Raw genomic sequence first — 17884 nt, forward strand, 5'->3', positions numbered from 1 at the left:
TTAAAAAAAATTTAATGCTAAATTTTCTTTTTTTTTTTCCTTATTTTTTCGTGCATTATTCTATATCCAATGTCAATTATATATTATTCTATATGATGGATTTGTCGTTTAAATTTTATAGTGATTTCATATATGAAATTATACTTTATTTTTTATAATCACAACTCACAGGAGGAAAAACCTGTATAATAATGATATTCTTGAAAAATCTCTAAAGTTTGGATTTATTGCTTGAGTTACTTTTCAATTGTGTTTTACTTTAAATTAAAATTAATATTATTCTTTTATAACACATATCATAATATAATACACCATGAATTGTAACCAAGTCATAATTTGTATGTTATAGAATTTTACTTTGTTTTTATTTTTTTCAAAATTTTTTTTTTTTTGATATAACTGAAATTCATGATTTTTGATAAATTTGATTAACACAATTGAGGATTTGATTTCAGGTTGAGAATACACTTTTTTTATTATAATTTTGAAAGAAATTATTTTTATGAGCCTTTTACATAACATCACACATAATGAGGAAAATTTTTATCAACCATTAGTAAATCTATTTTATTTGACTTTCAATTTTTTAAATTTTTTACACGTAAAATATTAAGATTCAAAATTAATTTTTCATTTTAAAAATAGGGGTTTTTACGTGTAGTTCTTAATAAGTAAACTTATTGTCTAATAGGTCCTATGGAAAAAATTTGTCATAAAAAAAGTCAGCAATTGTAAGTTTTAGCGACAATTTGTAAAAATCATGACAAAAAAAAGTCACTAATTGTCAATTTTTAGCAACATATATAAAAAATTGTCACAAAAAATTATTTTTAGCGATAATTTTATCACGACTTATTTTTAACAGAACTTGATGGGAATTAAGTCCAATTATTAAGACCTATTGATAGTTTATCCATATTTTATTTATTTTTTTATTTTATTTATTTATATTAGGGATCCATGGTCCTGCAGTCTTAAAATTCAGGCCAACTTTGGCAAGTTGTCAAAAAGTCAAAAAGTTAAAAAGTTACTCAAAAAAGTTAAAAAGTTATCACTATTCACCAAAAGTCAAAAATTACGGCTGTATAACTCTCAATCCTAATTTTTCCCTACACACTAATTTATACAATTTTTTAATACATATTTTTTCATAAAAAATCAAAAAGTTAACCCAAATATCCATATTTTTTTCTCAATTTTTTAGTCTAAAAAGATAAAAAGTACACTTATTTAGGACACCCCAAACAACCCCTCAGCCAGTCTTGATTATGAGGCCTTGTGTCACATCAAATTTGGTGGGTGCATATGTAGAAATTTATTTATTTATTAACTATTTACAGATCTTCCATCAAAGTTTTTACTATTTGCAGAACTTCCATAAAAATTGAGAGTTAAATGCACCCCTCTCTAAAAAAGTTAAATTTTTATTTTTATTCACACCTTGAACAAAATAATTTTTTTTCTTGCAAAGGGTTGTTTTAGTGTTTTTTCACACTTCCGTGGATGGATTATACGGAACCAGCCATTTAAGAGTATTTTTTAATTATTTTTTATGAAATTAGATAAGATTTTGAGGGGATAAAATTATATTATGAAATTCCATATGATGAAGGATATGATAGAATTAATAAATAACTAAGTAGGTGGCCGTGCTATGCACGGGGAATTTATTTTTAAGAGTAAATTATCAATAGATCTTAATAGTTGGACTTGAGCAAAGTTTGGAAAGATAAGAAAAAGTTAAAAGTTCAAAAAGTTACTCAAAAAGTTAAAAAGTTAACACTATTCACTAAAAGTTAACAATTACGGCTGTACAACTCTCAATCCTAATTTTCCCCTACAAACTAATTTTTACAATTTTTTAATACACGTTTTTTTATAAAAAGTCAAAAAGTTAACCCAAACATCCATATTTTTTTCCTCAATTTTTTAGTCAAAAAAGACAAAAAGTGCACTTATTTAGGACATCCCAAACAATCCCTTAATTCTCATCAAGTCCTGTTAAAAATAAGTCTTGGTAAAATTATAGCTAAAAATAATTTTTTTGTGATAATTTTTTAAATATGTAGCTAAAAATTGATAATTAGTGACTTTTTTGTCATGATTTTTATAAATTGTTGTTAAAACTTACAATTAGTGACTTTTTATGATAAATTTTTTCCATAAGACCTATTAGATAATAAGTCTACTTATTAGGACCTATACGTAAATATCCCTAAAAATATCTATATATTTATTTAATAAAAAATAATATATAGAACCCAAATAATAAGATAATGCTTTATCATGTGACCTAATCAAGTTCACAGATCAACTAACCATGAGCTAAAACTAGCTATAAAATAATATTTTGGTTTCAACGTTTATTATAAAAGTGCACCATAAAAAATATATATATATATATATATATATGGTTTCAACGTTTAGTATAAAAGTGTGCCAAAAAAAAAAAAAAACAAAACAAAACAAATACTTGATAGGATTCAATGAGAGTGTAGTAGGGCTGAGTAAGGAATTCGTAAAATTCGTAATTCGATTCGGTCCAGTCTAATATGATAGGTTTGGATTGGATTTTGAATCCATGATTCGATTCCGAATTGAAAAATTAAAAATTTGTAGTCCACAGATAGATTCCAGATTAAAACCCACGATCCCGGATTGGAATCGATCCGGACCATATACAAATAACCTATATTTATATTCAAAAATGCTTCGGACCCCTATTTCAGTGACCCCCACAAACCCCCAGCTGACGTGGATAGAGTCACGTGAATGAAAGCCCACGTATCCACGCACCCATCTCATCCTTCATCTCTTTCTGTTCTCTCTCATCTGTGAAACCATTCAGCCCTCCTCTCTCTCTTCTCTCTTCACCATTGCTCCGGCCACCTCCGCCGCCGCCGAAGTATCGTGACGATGACAAGGAGATCCGACCACCACCATTCGTCACCGGTCGTCGCGTCACCGTTCATCAGTATAGAGAGAGAGAAGAGCTTCGTGTTTGCTGGGTTTGGTGTCGGCATTGGAAGAAGGGGGTTGGGGAGGGAAATCAACGGTCGGCATCGGCGGTGGATAAGAGAGAAAGAGAGAGAGAGAGAAGAAGAGGAGAGAGAGAGAGAAAGAGGGGAAAAGAGTTTTTAGAGAGAGAAGGTAGGGAGGGTATATGTCATATGATATAGAGAGAGAGTAGAGAGAAAGTAGTGAGATAGAAACAGAGATCAGAAAAGTTTCGTGGTGGGGAATGCTGGAGTTTTCGGTCCATGGTTGAAAGCCTTTGATTACCAACCTGCATTCATTCATTCTTCATAACTAACAACTCAATTTTATCACATTTATATGATATAAATGATATGCATATCACCAAATTCAACCAAATGTTGATTAGAATTCTTGCCATTTCTGAATAGCTCTTCTTTCCCTTCTCATTTTGGGTTTTCATAAAGTTAGTCTTGGATTGGAATAGAATGGAAAGAAAGCAAAACATATATATATATATATATATATATATATTGAAGGAAATTGAGATAAAGAGCTGTATGTGATTTGAACATAATTTTGATTTGTGGCTGTGAGATTTAATTTATGGTGGCTGTGTGGGTTTGATTTTGGGTTTGGGTTTGATTTTGGATTTGGTTTGTGGTGGTTATGCAACTCCTCCTTTCTCTTCCTCTTTTTTTTTTTTTTTTTTTTTTTGTAGTTTACAAATCTGGTGGAGAGGAGGCTGGTAAGAGAGAGAGAGATGGAGAAGAGAGAGAGAGAGGGGGGAGAGAGAAGGTGAAGGTAGCAGAGCACACCACTATATTTTTGTTCTTTCAGAATGCGTGAACACGCTTTGCTTATTGCAAAAGTCTAAAGCAACTCTGACTCACAAGCCACGTCACTGGGGGTGGTGGGGGTGAACTTTTGGTGGGGGTCTGTAGCGGGACTGTATTTATATTATACACACTCTCACATATTATTTTTTCTTATTCCATATAAAACCTAAACTCGCATAGTATTTTCTTTTATTACTTTTGTTTGTTAATTTTTAGTTTTAATTTATAATGGTCTAAATATTTATGATGAAGTAGTTTTTTTTATGGTTGTTTAAATTCTAGAACAATATGTCGTTATTATGAAAAGACATATTGCTATTATAGAACTAATATGATATTATGTTTATTTTTTTATGAAATTAAAATGTTCTATATTTTTTATTATTATTTAATTATGTGAATCTGTGGTCTTAACCCGATCCAATCCGTGTTTAAATGAATTGGTTCGGATTGGTTTCACGATTAAAACGGATTGAATTAGTTTCAATTTTTTAAAAATTATAAATAACGAATTGATTTTGATTTTACTCCAATTCAGACCGATTCAAACCATGCCCACCCTAAAGTGTAGTGTGAGACCCTTATTTTTTAAGATTTTTTATCCATATTACCCCTAATTTGGAAAAAGAAAATGGTGAGATTCCTCCCTTATTTGGGCAAGGTCGAAGCATGAGGATTGAATTGCAACTTATAAGTTGGGTTATTTTTTAAACTATTTTTTTTAATGATTTTTTTTTTCCTTTAAACTTTGAGCTAAACTATTTTACTTTTTTAAGTCCATTGAGATTAGATGATTCCAAAAATTAGCAATTTTTTAAAAATGCAATATAGACAATTTTATAAAAATATAAAAAAAAATAAAATTTAACTTATTTTTGCCTTTTTGATTTTTGACTTTTTAGTTTTTGGTCCAATTTAGATGGACTCAAAAAAAAAAAAAAAAACATAATTTTTTAAAAAATTAATTAACGATGAAAATAAAAAATTTGAAAACTGGTGACAAAAGAAATCTATGCACTGCTGAAAATCCACTTTTAGTCGCGTTTAAAAAACGTCACAAATTCTTTTTGTGACTTTCGTACCAAACGCTGACAATGTGGCCGTCGCTATAGTTTTATGGCGTTTGAAAAATGTCGTTATATTAGTATAGACGGCGTTTTTAAAAATGCCGCCAAATGTCTTACCTAACAGTGCTATGACGTCATTATAATATTTAGTTACGTTTTTGTAACACCGTCATATTCTTTTTTGAAAAATCTGACCGTTAGATTTAAGGTTTAGATGGCGTTTTAAGAAACGCCGTGATATCCTTTTTTTTTTTTTTTTGTGAAATTGTACTAATTTTATGTGATTGAACTAAAAAAATATCTATAATAAAACTAAATAACACTAATATAAAATAATAACTCTCATTCAAATAGTAAAATCTATCAAATGACAGCCCACAATCATTGTGCCCAAAAAAAAAAATCTTAATATTCTTTTAATCACATTAGTCATAGTATTTGGAGCACTGAAAAAGGAATGGAATCTGCAACATGGAAAAGGATACATGTTATCATATGCTGGTCTAGGTACAATAATTTCTAGACATTTATGCCAACTTGATATTCATATTCCCATTCATAATAACCACATTCACACACAAATCTTTTTCCTACCCTATCAACTTAGTTCACCAAAATAGGATGCCCCTCTATGCAGTGTCATGCGTCTCTGCAATTACATTAGGCAAAGGCAAATAAGTCTGAAGCTGAGTTTTGTTTACTAGTTAAGAATGCCCCTAGTCTCCACTAAACAAGACAAAAGAAGAGTGGAATAGTGGAGGAAACAAAGAAAATAAGGAAAACTTCAGATAATCTCTTTACTTACTTTTCACTCATCTAGTGTTCTTGTCACCGTTAGAAGCGGGCATTCTTTACAGACTAAATTTTGAGCCAAGATACTGAGATTCTCATTATCTGTGTGATAGATCGATCATCTCCTTATTCTCTTTCTTGGATGGGTCTTGGATTATGCCCTGATTTTGACATGTAATCCAACCTCTCCATTTCTGTCTCCGATGCACTTTTTCCATTTATCTCTGTTGTTCCCTAAACTTAAAAACATGTATACAATTGGGGTTGGGGGGGGGGAACTAGACAAAAGATTTCACCTACAAAAAAATTTAAAATCAATTCCAAACTGGTGACAAAAGAAATCTACGGCTCAATATAGAATAAGATGGCAATTAGGAAATAAGTAAAAAAAATTTGTGCAATCACTATCATAAACAGATTTCAGGTTGGTTCAACTTCAACCCATTAACAATATTCAAACTGTAAATAGTCAAGAAAATCATGAGATTGACATTAACCTAGCAATATTCAAACATTCAAAATCCAAGAAAATCACAAGATTGGAATTAATTTCATGGGAAATGTTCTAATATGCACCTCTTAAAAAAGATGCATTTATAAGAAAAGTTAAGTTTTTACGGTAGAAGTTACAAATTTTTGTGATAGAAGTTGTTATTTTTATGGTAAAGTTAGAAATTGTGAAATTGTAGTGTGGACGCTAAGGTTATATATGACAAAATTATACACTTTTTATGATAAACATTATACTTTTTGTATAAGGTGCGTACCATATTAACTAAAAATTATATAATTTCTACTACAAAATGTATAATTTTTAATACAAAAAATTTAACTTTTTACTCATCACAAAAATATAACTTTTTGCCTATCACAAGAAGTATAAATTTGTTATTCATAATAACTTTAGAGGTGCATACCATACTTTATAACTTTCACCACAAAAATTATAACTTCCATCACAAAAATTGATAACTTTCACTACAAAAATTGCAACTTTTCCTACAATGTGATTGTGCCATTTCTTGATAGCCTTTCCCTAACTTCGTTAGTCTTTGCACTCCATAGCATACAGTACAAAAATTTGAGCTGCATAAGAAGAGCACTAGGGTGTCAAGGAATATTCCATTAACATTTTTAATCTGCTGGAAAGGGATTAAAACCACCCTGCAACACATTTTCTAGCTAGCCAAACAGTGGCTTCGGAAGGTTGTTCCAATCATACCAATCCAAACTGTCAAAATCCAAGAAAACCATAAGATTGACATTAACTTGGCAACATTCAAACTGCTAAAATCCAAGAAAAACATAAGATTGACATTTAACTTCATTAGCCCTTTGCGCTCCCATATCATTTTTGATCAGCTGGAAAGGGATTAAAACCACCCTGCAGCATATTTTCTAGCTGGCCAAACAGTGGTTTTGGGAGGTTGTTCCAGTCATACCAGTCCCAGCCACCACACTTCTCAAGCTCATGATTTTGGGGCACTTGATCATGATCAGGTAGTGCACGCATGAAGATGCCAACATGATGTTCTGGTCAATTTGCTCCATCAGAGAAGATGTTGTTGGTGACAGTTAAGAACTCTATGTTGTGTATGTCTAAACCAGTCTCCTCCTTCACCTCTCTCGCTGCACATTCCTCAAAGCTCTCCCCTGAACCCAAATGTGAAATTTCACTGAGTAAACTCACACATTACAAAGTGCATTACAATTGCAAATTGGCAAAAGAGATGTGAGAGTGAGTGTGAGGACAGAACAAATATTGGGGGTAATGGTGGCAATTCTACGTAATAGCATTGATTAATGACACCATCGACCGATAAGAAAAAGAACTTCACATGAAAGATCAATTTAATTTGCTATAGTAAGTGAAGAGACTAAAAAAGAAATGGATCGGACCCAAGCCTTGGGCCGGTCCAATCCCTCAAGCCCAAATCCAAATGGGTCAGATGAGCATGTGGACAACCCAACTAAGCCCAGTTCCATTACTAACAGTCCACCAAAATCCTCAAGCACTTGGGCCCAACTCGCAGTGAAAAGGCCAGCCCAGCTGCAATACTGGGCTAGGGCCGAGCTGAAGGACCCATTCTATGGGCCGAACTGATGGGTCGAACCCATCATCAAAACCAAAGTAGGTCGAATCCGTACACAAATATCCGAATGGGCCAGCCCATCCTAACAGTAGCCTCGCAAAGGCCGAGCCGAGGCACAACGGTGCTGAGCTGAGAGAACCTCTTAAAGAAACGTGGAAGCTATGAGTATATGCATGTGCAAGTTGCCACCTCAGCTGGTCCCCTATACCTAGAATCACGGAAGCAGTTAAACCAGAGGAATGTGGTTTGTTATCTGCATGACTACAATGAGTATAAGCACCTTTAGGCAACTACCAGATGGTCCTCTACCTAGGGCTATGCTAAAAGGAAGCTTGGCAGCACCAGAGCTCCATGAAACCATCTTGGGAAACAAGCAAAGAACTCTATATATACTACATAAACTTCACATTGAAGGTAACAGATCTAAGCTGAACCCCACTTACAAAAAACTCAACTTTCTACACCTCTTCTCCAATCACTGATTCTCACACCGGAGGGGTTATCCGGCCAACCCCGGCTGGGCAGCTCTTACGGTGCTTCTTCCTGCAGGATCCTCAATCCTTGGATAGTCCAGCCGAATGCGGAGCCCCGATCCACTTTCATCTAGTGCGGAATCCGGAACGCACAATTGGTGCGGTGAACATGGATCACTTTGTCTCTGAGCTCTGTACTCAGTTCCGGCGATGGAGATTGAGGACATCCCACCTTCCACACATACTCCACAGATGGAGAAGACAAAGGACAAAGGCTTGGCACTCTCAACAGTCCTAGAAGAACAAACTGGAAACAATAACCGAACCCCCGAATCCATCGAGCATCGATTACCCTTCGCTGGAGGTTTTTCTCATCACTTTCTTCTGGAAAAGGATTACAAAGATCGAATCATAGACTCTATGGAGATGGAGATACAGGAGTTGAAAGCGCAACTTAAAAGGGTGATGGGTGATCCAACGAAAAAGAAGACTGAAGCAGAGCCTTCTCGTTTACGACGGAGGAGCTTATCTAGAGAACCACTAGTGAAGAAGTTCCCCAGAAACGGGTTTGGGCAACAAAGCCAGCCAATCTCGGTACAGAGTGAAGCAGCGAGCAGCCACACTCATGTATCACGTCGAAGAAGGGCTAAAAGGCAGAAGACGGTTAGCCAACAGACTGAGTACCCTCCTCAAGACCTTCGTACTTGGTTGATTGGCAACAAGTCGAACGAACAACATCGGGGTCATTTAGACCATACCATTCACCAGAGAGAACACTGAGCGCTGGATAGGCCTGTCTCCTCCCCATTCTCCCTGGAAATTGAGGCCATGAGACCCCCCAAGAAACTCACCCCGCCAAAGTTCACGTCGTACGATGGGAAATCAGACACATTGACGCATATTAGCCATTATAGACAGATGATGTCTCTATGGAGTCAAAATGGGGCACTGATGTGCAAAGCCTTCTCGTCCAACTTGGGAGAAACCGAACTCCGATGGCTCGATCGACTTCCCGCTGGATCAATTTATGACTGGAAGCAGCTTTCGAAGAGTTCTTAGCTAGGTTTGTCTCCAAAACGAAGATCCCGAAAGAGCTGGATACACTATCCGGTCTCCGAAAGGAGCAGGAAGAAACGCTGCGCAGTTATGTTAGGAGGTATTGGGAAGAGTACAATGACTTAGAAGAAAACGTTTCCAATGAGTAGATGGCTGTTATGTCCTTCAAACATGGTCCGCACCCAGAAAGTTAGTTGAGATAGTCACTTACCAAGCGCCCGCCCACAGCATTGAAAGATTTACGTGCCAGGATTAAGCAGTACGCTCGCCTCGAGGATGACCAGATCCCCATCGAGGAAGCATCAGCAGAGCAAACAGCTCGGTACAAGAAGAGAACGGACTAAAAGGAACACTGAGGGCTCATAGTGAACGAGGTGGATAAGTCCAAATCTCATGAAGCAGTCATGACAGTATTTAAGGAACCCATCTATCGTATCCTAGAAAAGATCAAGAGGGAGCCCTTCTTTCTCTGGCCGTCGAAAATGTTGGAAGATCCAGCTCGGTGTAATCTGAAGCTCAGATGCACCTGTCACCAAGACAGGGGGCATATGACTCAGAACTGCAAAGCACTGAAGCAACACTTGGAAGGCCTAGTAGCAACTGGGCACCTCTGGGATTACATTGATCAGGATAAAACAGTGATTGAATCGGGGAACCCACCACCAGAACCGAACACTGAGCACCCACCTCGGCTGATAATAAGGGGTTATTTGGGGTGTCCTAAATAAGTGCACTTTTTGTCTTTTTGGACTAAAAAGTTGAAGAAAAAAATATGGATGTTTGGGTTAACTTTTTGATTTTTTATGGAAAAATGTGTATTAAAAAAATGTATAAATTAGTGTATAGGAGAAGATTGTGATGAAAGTGATGGAATAGCTGTACGGTGAGGGACAGTGTGTGCAGAGCGGGGGGAGGGGAAATGATTCCCTGCTTGTCGGGCAGTGAATTAAAGGTGTTGTTCGGCCCGTAAAGGCCTACCACGGGTTCCGTTTTGCTAATCAAAACCGTCCGATGTATAGAACTCGTCGAGTACTATATGCTTGTAAAAAATTACATTGATCGAACATCGATAACTATCTGATCGGATTGTTTTTTTTTTTCAACCGTTAACTATAACATCATCCATTTTATAAATTTTAACTGATTTGATCATATAGTTACCGATATCCGATCAACGTAATTTTTGATAGGTATATAATACTCGACGAGTTTTACATATTTTATGGTTCAGATTATTAAAACGGGACCCATGATGGCTCTCACGGGCCGAACAACACCGTATTATGTGTACACCTAATAAGTGCAATTTTTTCCACAACAATGCTCTGTCTGCTCTGCCTTTATGATTGTTTGAAAAGAAAGATTGTGTAAAATTAATTTTTTAATATTTTTTTGGGTGAATAGTGATAACTTTTTAACTTTTTGAGTAATTTTTTGGCTTTTTGGCTTTTTTTGGAGTACCCAAACTAGGCCTAAATGTGATCCATGGAACAGCAACCCAGGAACATGAAGAGGCACTGAAAGAAGAAATTGCTAAGGCTGTGCAAATTCAACAGGTCATGTCAGTAGAGCCAATGTCGAAAAAGGTACGCACGGTACCCAAATCCCCCTTGTGCACTGTTTCATTTACTAGAAAGGATTTAAAAGGCATACAACACCCATATACTGGTGCATTGATTATAACTGTGGGAATTGGGAAATGGTTTGACGTAAAACGAGTCCTGGTAGATCAAGGTAGTGCAGCAGACATATTGTATTATGATTTGTTTAGAAAGTTTGGTCTCTCCGAGTAGCACCTCACCCCAGCGGCAGCTCCATTAGTCGACTTCAATTTACAGCCAGAATGGCCACTTGGCAGAATAGTGTTGCCAGTTGTGGCAGGAACGAAGACCCTCAAGATAGAATTTCTAGTTATTAATACACCTTCCCCTTACAACGCCATACTTGGCTATCCATGGATTCACCGAATAGAAGCGGTTCCTTCAACCTACCACCAGCTCATCCATTTCCCAACAGAACACGGAGTAGAGCAGATCTCAGGGGATCAAGTTGCGTCCAAATATTACTTCATGGAGGCATTGAAGGCTAAGCAACTTTGTAACCGGGTACAGACAGTGGAAGTGGCCGAATAGCCAGTCTTGGAAAATGTAGGGAGAGCCCCAGAGGAAAAGATGGTAGAGGATTTAGAGAAAGTCCTGGTAAAGGAGGATAATCCAGAAAAGTACTTCCTTATCGGTACCTCGCTAGGCGCTGATGAGAAACTTCAACTGCTTGAACTGCTGAGGGAAAATATGGAGGTATTCGCGTGGTCAGCATATGATACTCCAGGGCTGAACCCAGAATTTGCTTGCCACAAACTCAACATCAACCCTTCAGCTTGGCCTGTTGTACAGAAAAGTCGGAGGTCCTTAATTGAGCACACTGAAGTCGGAGGTCCTTAATTGAGCACACTGAAGCATGACTACAATGAGTATAAGCACCTCTAGGCAACTACCAGATGGTCCCTCACTTGGGGCCATGCTAAAAAGAAGCTTGGCAGCACCAGAGCTCCATGAAACCATCTTGGGAAACAAGCAAGGAACTTATATACAATATAAACTTCACATTGAAGGTAATAGATCTAAGCTGAACCCCACTTACAAAAAACTCAACTCTCTACACCTCTTTTTCGATCACTGATTCCCATACCGGAGGGGTTATCCGGCCAACCCCGGCCGGGCAGCTCTTACAGTGCTTCTTGCTGCAGAAACCTTAATTCTTGGATAGTCCAGCCGAGTGCAGAGCCCCAATCCACTTTCATCTAGTGCGGAATCCGGTACGCACAGTAAGCATACAATGAAGCATTACATGATACATCACATAAAAAACTAACAAACCAACAATATTCTTATTTATATGAGTAGTTATTATCATATTATTTGTGTAGTTTTCATTTTAAAAACCGAAGTTTCATAACTTCATCCAGTGTCAGAGCAACAAAATTGAACTAGGAGCAAAAACAATTTAAAAGAAAAGTACAATGCATTTCACATTCTGACTATAATATATAATCTAACTCTTCCTCATCACCTAAGCCCTCATATTCCAAAACACTTGAACCAGCAACTTTACTCCTTGTAGTTTTTGATCAATGTCACTCATTTTTGTCATGTTCTTTATTCCATTGGAGAATGAAATAGAGGTTCATTTACTTGTCCAGTGTCCCTTTACTTGGAAAGTTTGGGTAGGGCTGCTGAATTGATGGGGGGAATAAACAATGGGTTTGCCCTTATTCTTTAATGGGAAGGCTTATGCAATGATGATTTTATAGTCAGTATTTTGGGCATGAAAAAGTCCTTGTGGGAAACTATTTTTTATGCAATGTGTGGACAATATGAAAAGTTCGGAATGATGTGCAGTTCAACAATGTTTTGCCAAAGTGGAATGAAATTTTGGAGCTAATGAAAGTAACAGTGGGATTTTGGACAAAAACCCATAATTTGTTGGTGATGCTGCTCTTTCTTAGGCTAGATTTACGAGCAAAAACGAGTGATGCCTGTACGGGAGGAAAATATTCTTCGCCTTCCGTACTCCTTGCTACCAAGCTGGGTCTGCTCCGATAGAACTCCGTTGCACTGCGAACATACAAAGGTGAGCTACCCGGCTGAAAAACCCCTCTGACGGTCAAGTTAGCTTTGTTGGGGGAAACGAGAGGATACAGAGCACTGTAGAGAGAGAGTGTGGGTAAAGATTGCTTACCCTTTATAGTCTGCCTGCACCTTCTTTTCTAGGCTGGCTATGCAGTCCTAGATTGTGTGTGCACTACCTCTGTTGTCCTTTGCTGGACGTGTGACTATGTTGCCCTCTCCATTCCTTACATGTATATATGTGCATATTGTAAAACAGTATTGGCCAAACTACCAAACGGTATTGACGTACACCCTGAGTGGTTTCCTCTCCATTGGTCCACGTGGAGTACCTAACCGTGCTGTTACTTGTGAACCACAAGCATCACTATGACCACCTTGATGCCAAGCCGAGTTAAGCCAATCTCCAAAGAGGAAATGTGCTCGATCAAAGCCTCAATGACATCATTTAGGACTGGCCAAGAGTGGATGCGCCGCTTGTTATCTCGGCCACGTACCGCGGTCTTACGGCTTAACCCTTTCTCAACGGTCCTAGCCCAAACCGTCAATAGCTCAGCCGCGTGTGGCATTACTATTACTCCTAGAGCCACAACATTAGAGGTAGCTCGGCCTAGGGTCGTGCGCTACTAGTTTAGCTCGGACCAAAACCACATCTTGTGTGGGCCCAGCTCAGCAAAACACCAAATTTGAGACGGGTTTAGCTTGGCCCAACATTCGATATAAATCCCCCTCTCAATACCTCTTCTAACTAGGATTTTTCTTCTATGTTTTGCTGTTGGTTGATGGTTCTGATTCTTAGTAGTGCACTTTTTTTTGCATACATACACTTATTTGAGTCACATCAATTAACATCTATCAACATCTCCTCTCTACTTTTATACCTATTTTATTTACTTTTTTACACATTTTTTTTAATAAAAAGTCAAAAGGTACACTAATTTAGAACATCCCAAACCATTCCTTAGTTTGTTTCATTGATGAATGAGAGGTCTTTTGTTTCTTTTGGTTTTAGATAGTGGCTGCATTGACTATTGCGGTCACCTCTAGTCACCTTCATTTGGGTGCATCTTATTATCTAAACATGTCCTATTATTTTCTTTTTTTAAAAAAATTAATAGATACAGACATGTTTCGAACACTTGAGATAAACGTGTGTCAATTACTAGGGCTGAGCAAGGAATCCGTGAAATCCGTAATCCGATCCAGTCCAGTCCAATCCGATAGGTTTGGGTTGGTTTTTCGAATCCATGGTTCGGTCCCGGATTGAAGAATTAAAAATCCGTAGTCCATGGATTGGTTCCGAATTGAACCCCACTGTTCAGAATTGGAACTGATTTGGACCGTATGTAAATAGTCTATATTTTTATTATACATACTCCCTCATAGTATCTTCTCTTATTTCATATAAAACCTAAACTCAAATTTAAACCCGTATAATATCTTCTTTTATTACTTTTATTTGTTAGTTTTTAGTTTTAATTTATAATGGTATAAATTTTTATGGTGAAACCAGTTTTCTTATTGTTGTTTAAATTTTAGAACAGTATGTTGCTATTATAGAAAAACATGTTGCTATTATGGAACTAATATAGCACTATGTTTATGTTTTTATGAAATTAAAATATTATATATTTATTTTTTTGTTATTTAATTATGTGAATCTGTGGTCCTAAACTGATCCAATTCGTGTTTAAATAGATGGGTTCGGATTGGTTCCGTGATTTAAACGGATTGGATTGGTTTCAATTTTTCAGGAATCGTAGATAACGGATTGGTCCTGGTTTTATCCCAATCCGGTCCAATCCGGACCATGCTCACTCCTATCTATCACATAAGCACATAGGAGTATAAGTTTAAATAAAATAATTTAAAATATAATTATAAAGAAAAAAATAATGTAAATTTATAGAAATTAATATTATGCTAAATTTGGTTATATTCTTGGAATGATATATTCATATACATAATATATAATACAGATATAAAATTACGGCTTTATTTGGTTTGCTTTTGAAAACAAATTTTGGAGAAAATTTTTCAAAATTTTGTTTGGTTTAGTGATTTTGAAAAAAAAAAATTCAAAATCACTTTCTCTCTCCTACACATCAATCAATCACTTTTTCTTTCTTTTCTCTCATTCTCAATCACTTTTTTTTCTTACACACATCTATTCAATTACAATAAAATATCAAATCATCTCAAACTCCCATACTCCAAAACTATTTTCAAAATATACAACTAAACAAACCAAACAAAGTGGGTGTTTGGGAAGTGACTATTTTTTAAGCTTTTTGGCTTTTTGACTATTTTAATAGGCTATTTTAGTTTTTGTATTTGAGAAGATGGATTGAATTTTTTGTTTGATGGTTGTATTGAAAAATATGTTTGAAATGATGTTGAGATAAAAAATAATTAAATTATTCCCAAAAAGTTGTGCCTGACGTGGACTATGATTATGTTGGGATATGAAATGACTAAATTGTCCCTGTGTGTTGGAATGCTAAGTTGGTGGGTTAGTCAAAAATTAAAAGGGATCTTAATTTCAAATCTGCCCTGCACAGTCATAACGCTTTTGCCAAATCTGTCTACATTAGTTTCTGATAAAAAAAAAAAAAAAACCTCAGCTACAATACAATTTTTTTGGCTATTTGTTTGAATAAGGCTAAAATAGCCTCCTCAACCTCCTTCCCAAACACCGCCAAACTCATATTCCAATATATACAACTAAACAAACCAAAATATTTTAAAATTATGGCCAAATTGTTGGAAATGGTAGAAAAATTCTGGGTAAAACCATAATTTTTTCTCAAGTTTGGTCTATTTTTTAGGTGGGCCCCGAGTGTCGATTTACTCAGGTCAAAGTGGTAACGCGTTCTATGCCGCGTTGTGATTCACGTGGTATATTTGGTTGCTCAAAACCATTACCGAGTGAATGAGAAATTGAAGCCAAAGTGTGTTCCATGGAAATGGAGTTTTGGTGGAAATTCCTTAAGGTTGTAAATTGGCTTCTCCCACATTGATTTGGTAGGAAGTTTTGAAAGGGTTTATAAGGCTTGGGTGAGATACTTGGGGTGTGCCCCAAGGGGTACCCAAGTGTTTTAGAGGGAGAGGTTATGGGCAAAATGGGCTAGACACATTGGACCCAAAAATTACCACACGCGCGCGCCGCCGTCCGTCCGGACGGGCTCGGGTGCGTGGTTAGGTTGGGCTTGTTCGGCCCAATACTAATATTTTTGGGCCAAAAACATTTGAATTAAATTTATTTTTAGTAAAATAAAATCCAGAATTCAAATTAAACTAATTTGGATTTTCTATACATCCAAACAGGACTCTTCCCGTTTTCAAACAGAAATAAACTAGTTTGGAATTAGTGCACACCCAAACAGGGCCCTTCCCCCTTTTTTGTTATCTGTTTGAATTATTAACAGATTCAAATCTGTTTAAATTCAAAACCAATAGGTATCATACCTGTTCAATTTAAAACCAAGAGCCACCTTTACATCTATAAATAGGACCACCCTCATTTGATGTTGTTCATTCAGAAATTTCGTATTTCACCTCTGCTTATTCTATTCTTCATTTTGGTGCATTTTATTTCTGAAAGAAAGAGTATAAACAGTTAGTGTGTTCGTAAGGCAAACAATTTGTAGTGCTGCTATTGTTTGTGGTAGATCATTTCATCTTGGGAGATAGACGTCCAAATTCTGATAGCACCGTGGAGAGGACAAATCTGTCTTAAAGACACAGTGTCAAACACTGGACTTGATCAGAAAATAATTCGAAGAAATTAAATCAAGTAAGTTATTTAATTTATTTTCAGTATTGTTTTTATTTATTAAAATCAGATTTAAATTTTGTTTTTGTAACAAAATAAAATCTGTTATTTATTTATTTATTTATTATTTTGAGTTTGATTTTTGTAATCAAACAAATTCTCTCATTTTCTTTATTTCTTTATATTCTTGTTGTTGTTTTGTACACAACAAAATTTAATCTATTTAAATACAGTGAAGATTGCCCAACACAAATTATATTAACGGTTCCTATAGTTTGGACTTGTATCACTTTAGTTTCTAACTTTTCAATTGTGACACATTTGACCTTAAATTTTGATTCTTATTCCAAATAAGGACAATTGAAGATACCATTGCTCAATTTCAAGGGCAAAATTGCCAATTTGATAAAATATAAACGAATTTAACAAAAATAAATGTTAAAAAAATATTTTTTGTTTAAAAATTATTTTTACCCACCAAAGATAAAATTGTGTAAAATTGATAAATCTTTAACACATTTATTTATTTATTTTATCAAATTAATTTTTATTATGTGTTTGGATAATGATCATGTAATGGGTAACTGTTGGACTTTTAATGTATAATTGATATATTTAATATATGAAATGTTTTTAGTTTTGAATTTTTTGATTTAATGAATTGGTTTAATAATGATATCAAAGTTGTCGTCACTTGACTTTTGAAAAAACAAAAACAAATTTAATGAAAATAAAAACAATCACCCATTACATGATCATCATCCAAACATATAATAAAAATTAATTTGGTAAAAAAATAAAAAAAATAAATGTGTAAAAAATTTATCAATTTTATATAATCTTATCTTTGACGAGTACAAATAATTTTTAAAAATTTAAAAATTTCTTTTTGACATTTATTTTTGTTAAATTAGTTTATATTTTATCAAATTGACTATTTTGTCCTTCAAATTGATCAATGGTATATTCAATTGTCTTTATTTTTACAAGACTTAAAAATTGATCAATGGTTTATATTTTATCAAATTGACGATTTTGACAAGATTTAAAATTTAGAGTCAAATGTGTCACAATTAAAAAGTTAGGGATCAAAGTGACACGAGCCCCAAACTATAGGGATTATTAGTATAATTCGTCCGAAGAAAATAATTATTGAGTTGGTTGAGATTAACTTACTAACTTAAATA

At 35.2% G+C, this 17884-nt stretch overlaps 1 protein-coding gene across 1 annotated transcript; it reads left to right on the top strand.

Moving 5' to 3' along the window:
- Window positions 1-9700: 9700 nt before the first annotated feature.
- LOC145791980 (uncharacterized) lies at window positions 9701-11428 on the top strand. Its single transcript, XM_082872444.1, has 3 exons — window positions 9701-10001; window positions 10755-10882; window positions 11090-11428. The coding sequence occupies exons 1-3, from the start codon at window positions 9701-9703 to the stop codon at window positions 11426-11428; spliced, it is 768 nt and encodes a 255-aa protein (XP_082728570.1).
- The last annotated feature ends 6456 nt before the right edge of the window (window positions 11429-17884 follow it).

The sequence above is a fragment of the Camellia sinensis genome, chromosome 5 (assembly GCF_055761805.1).
Source record: "Camellia sinensis isolate YWXY chromosome 5, ASM5576180v1, whole genome shotgun sequence".
NCBI classification, from domain to species: Eukaryota; Viridiplantae; Streptophyta; class Magnoliopsida; order Ericales; family Theaceae; genus Camellia; species Camellia sinensis.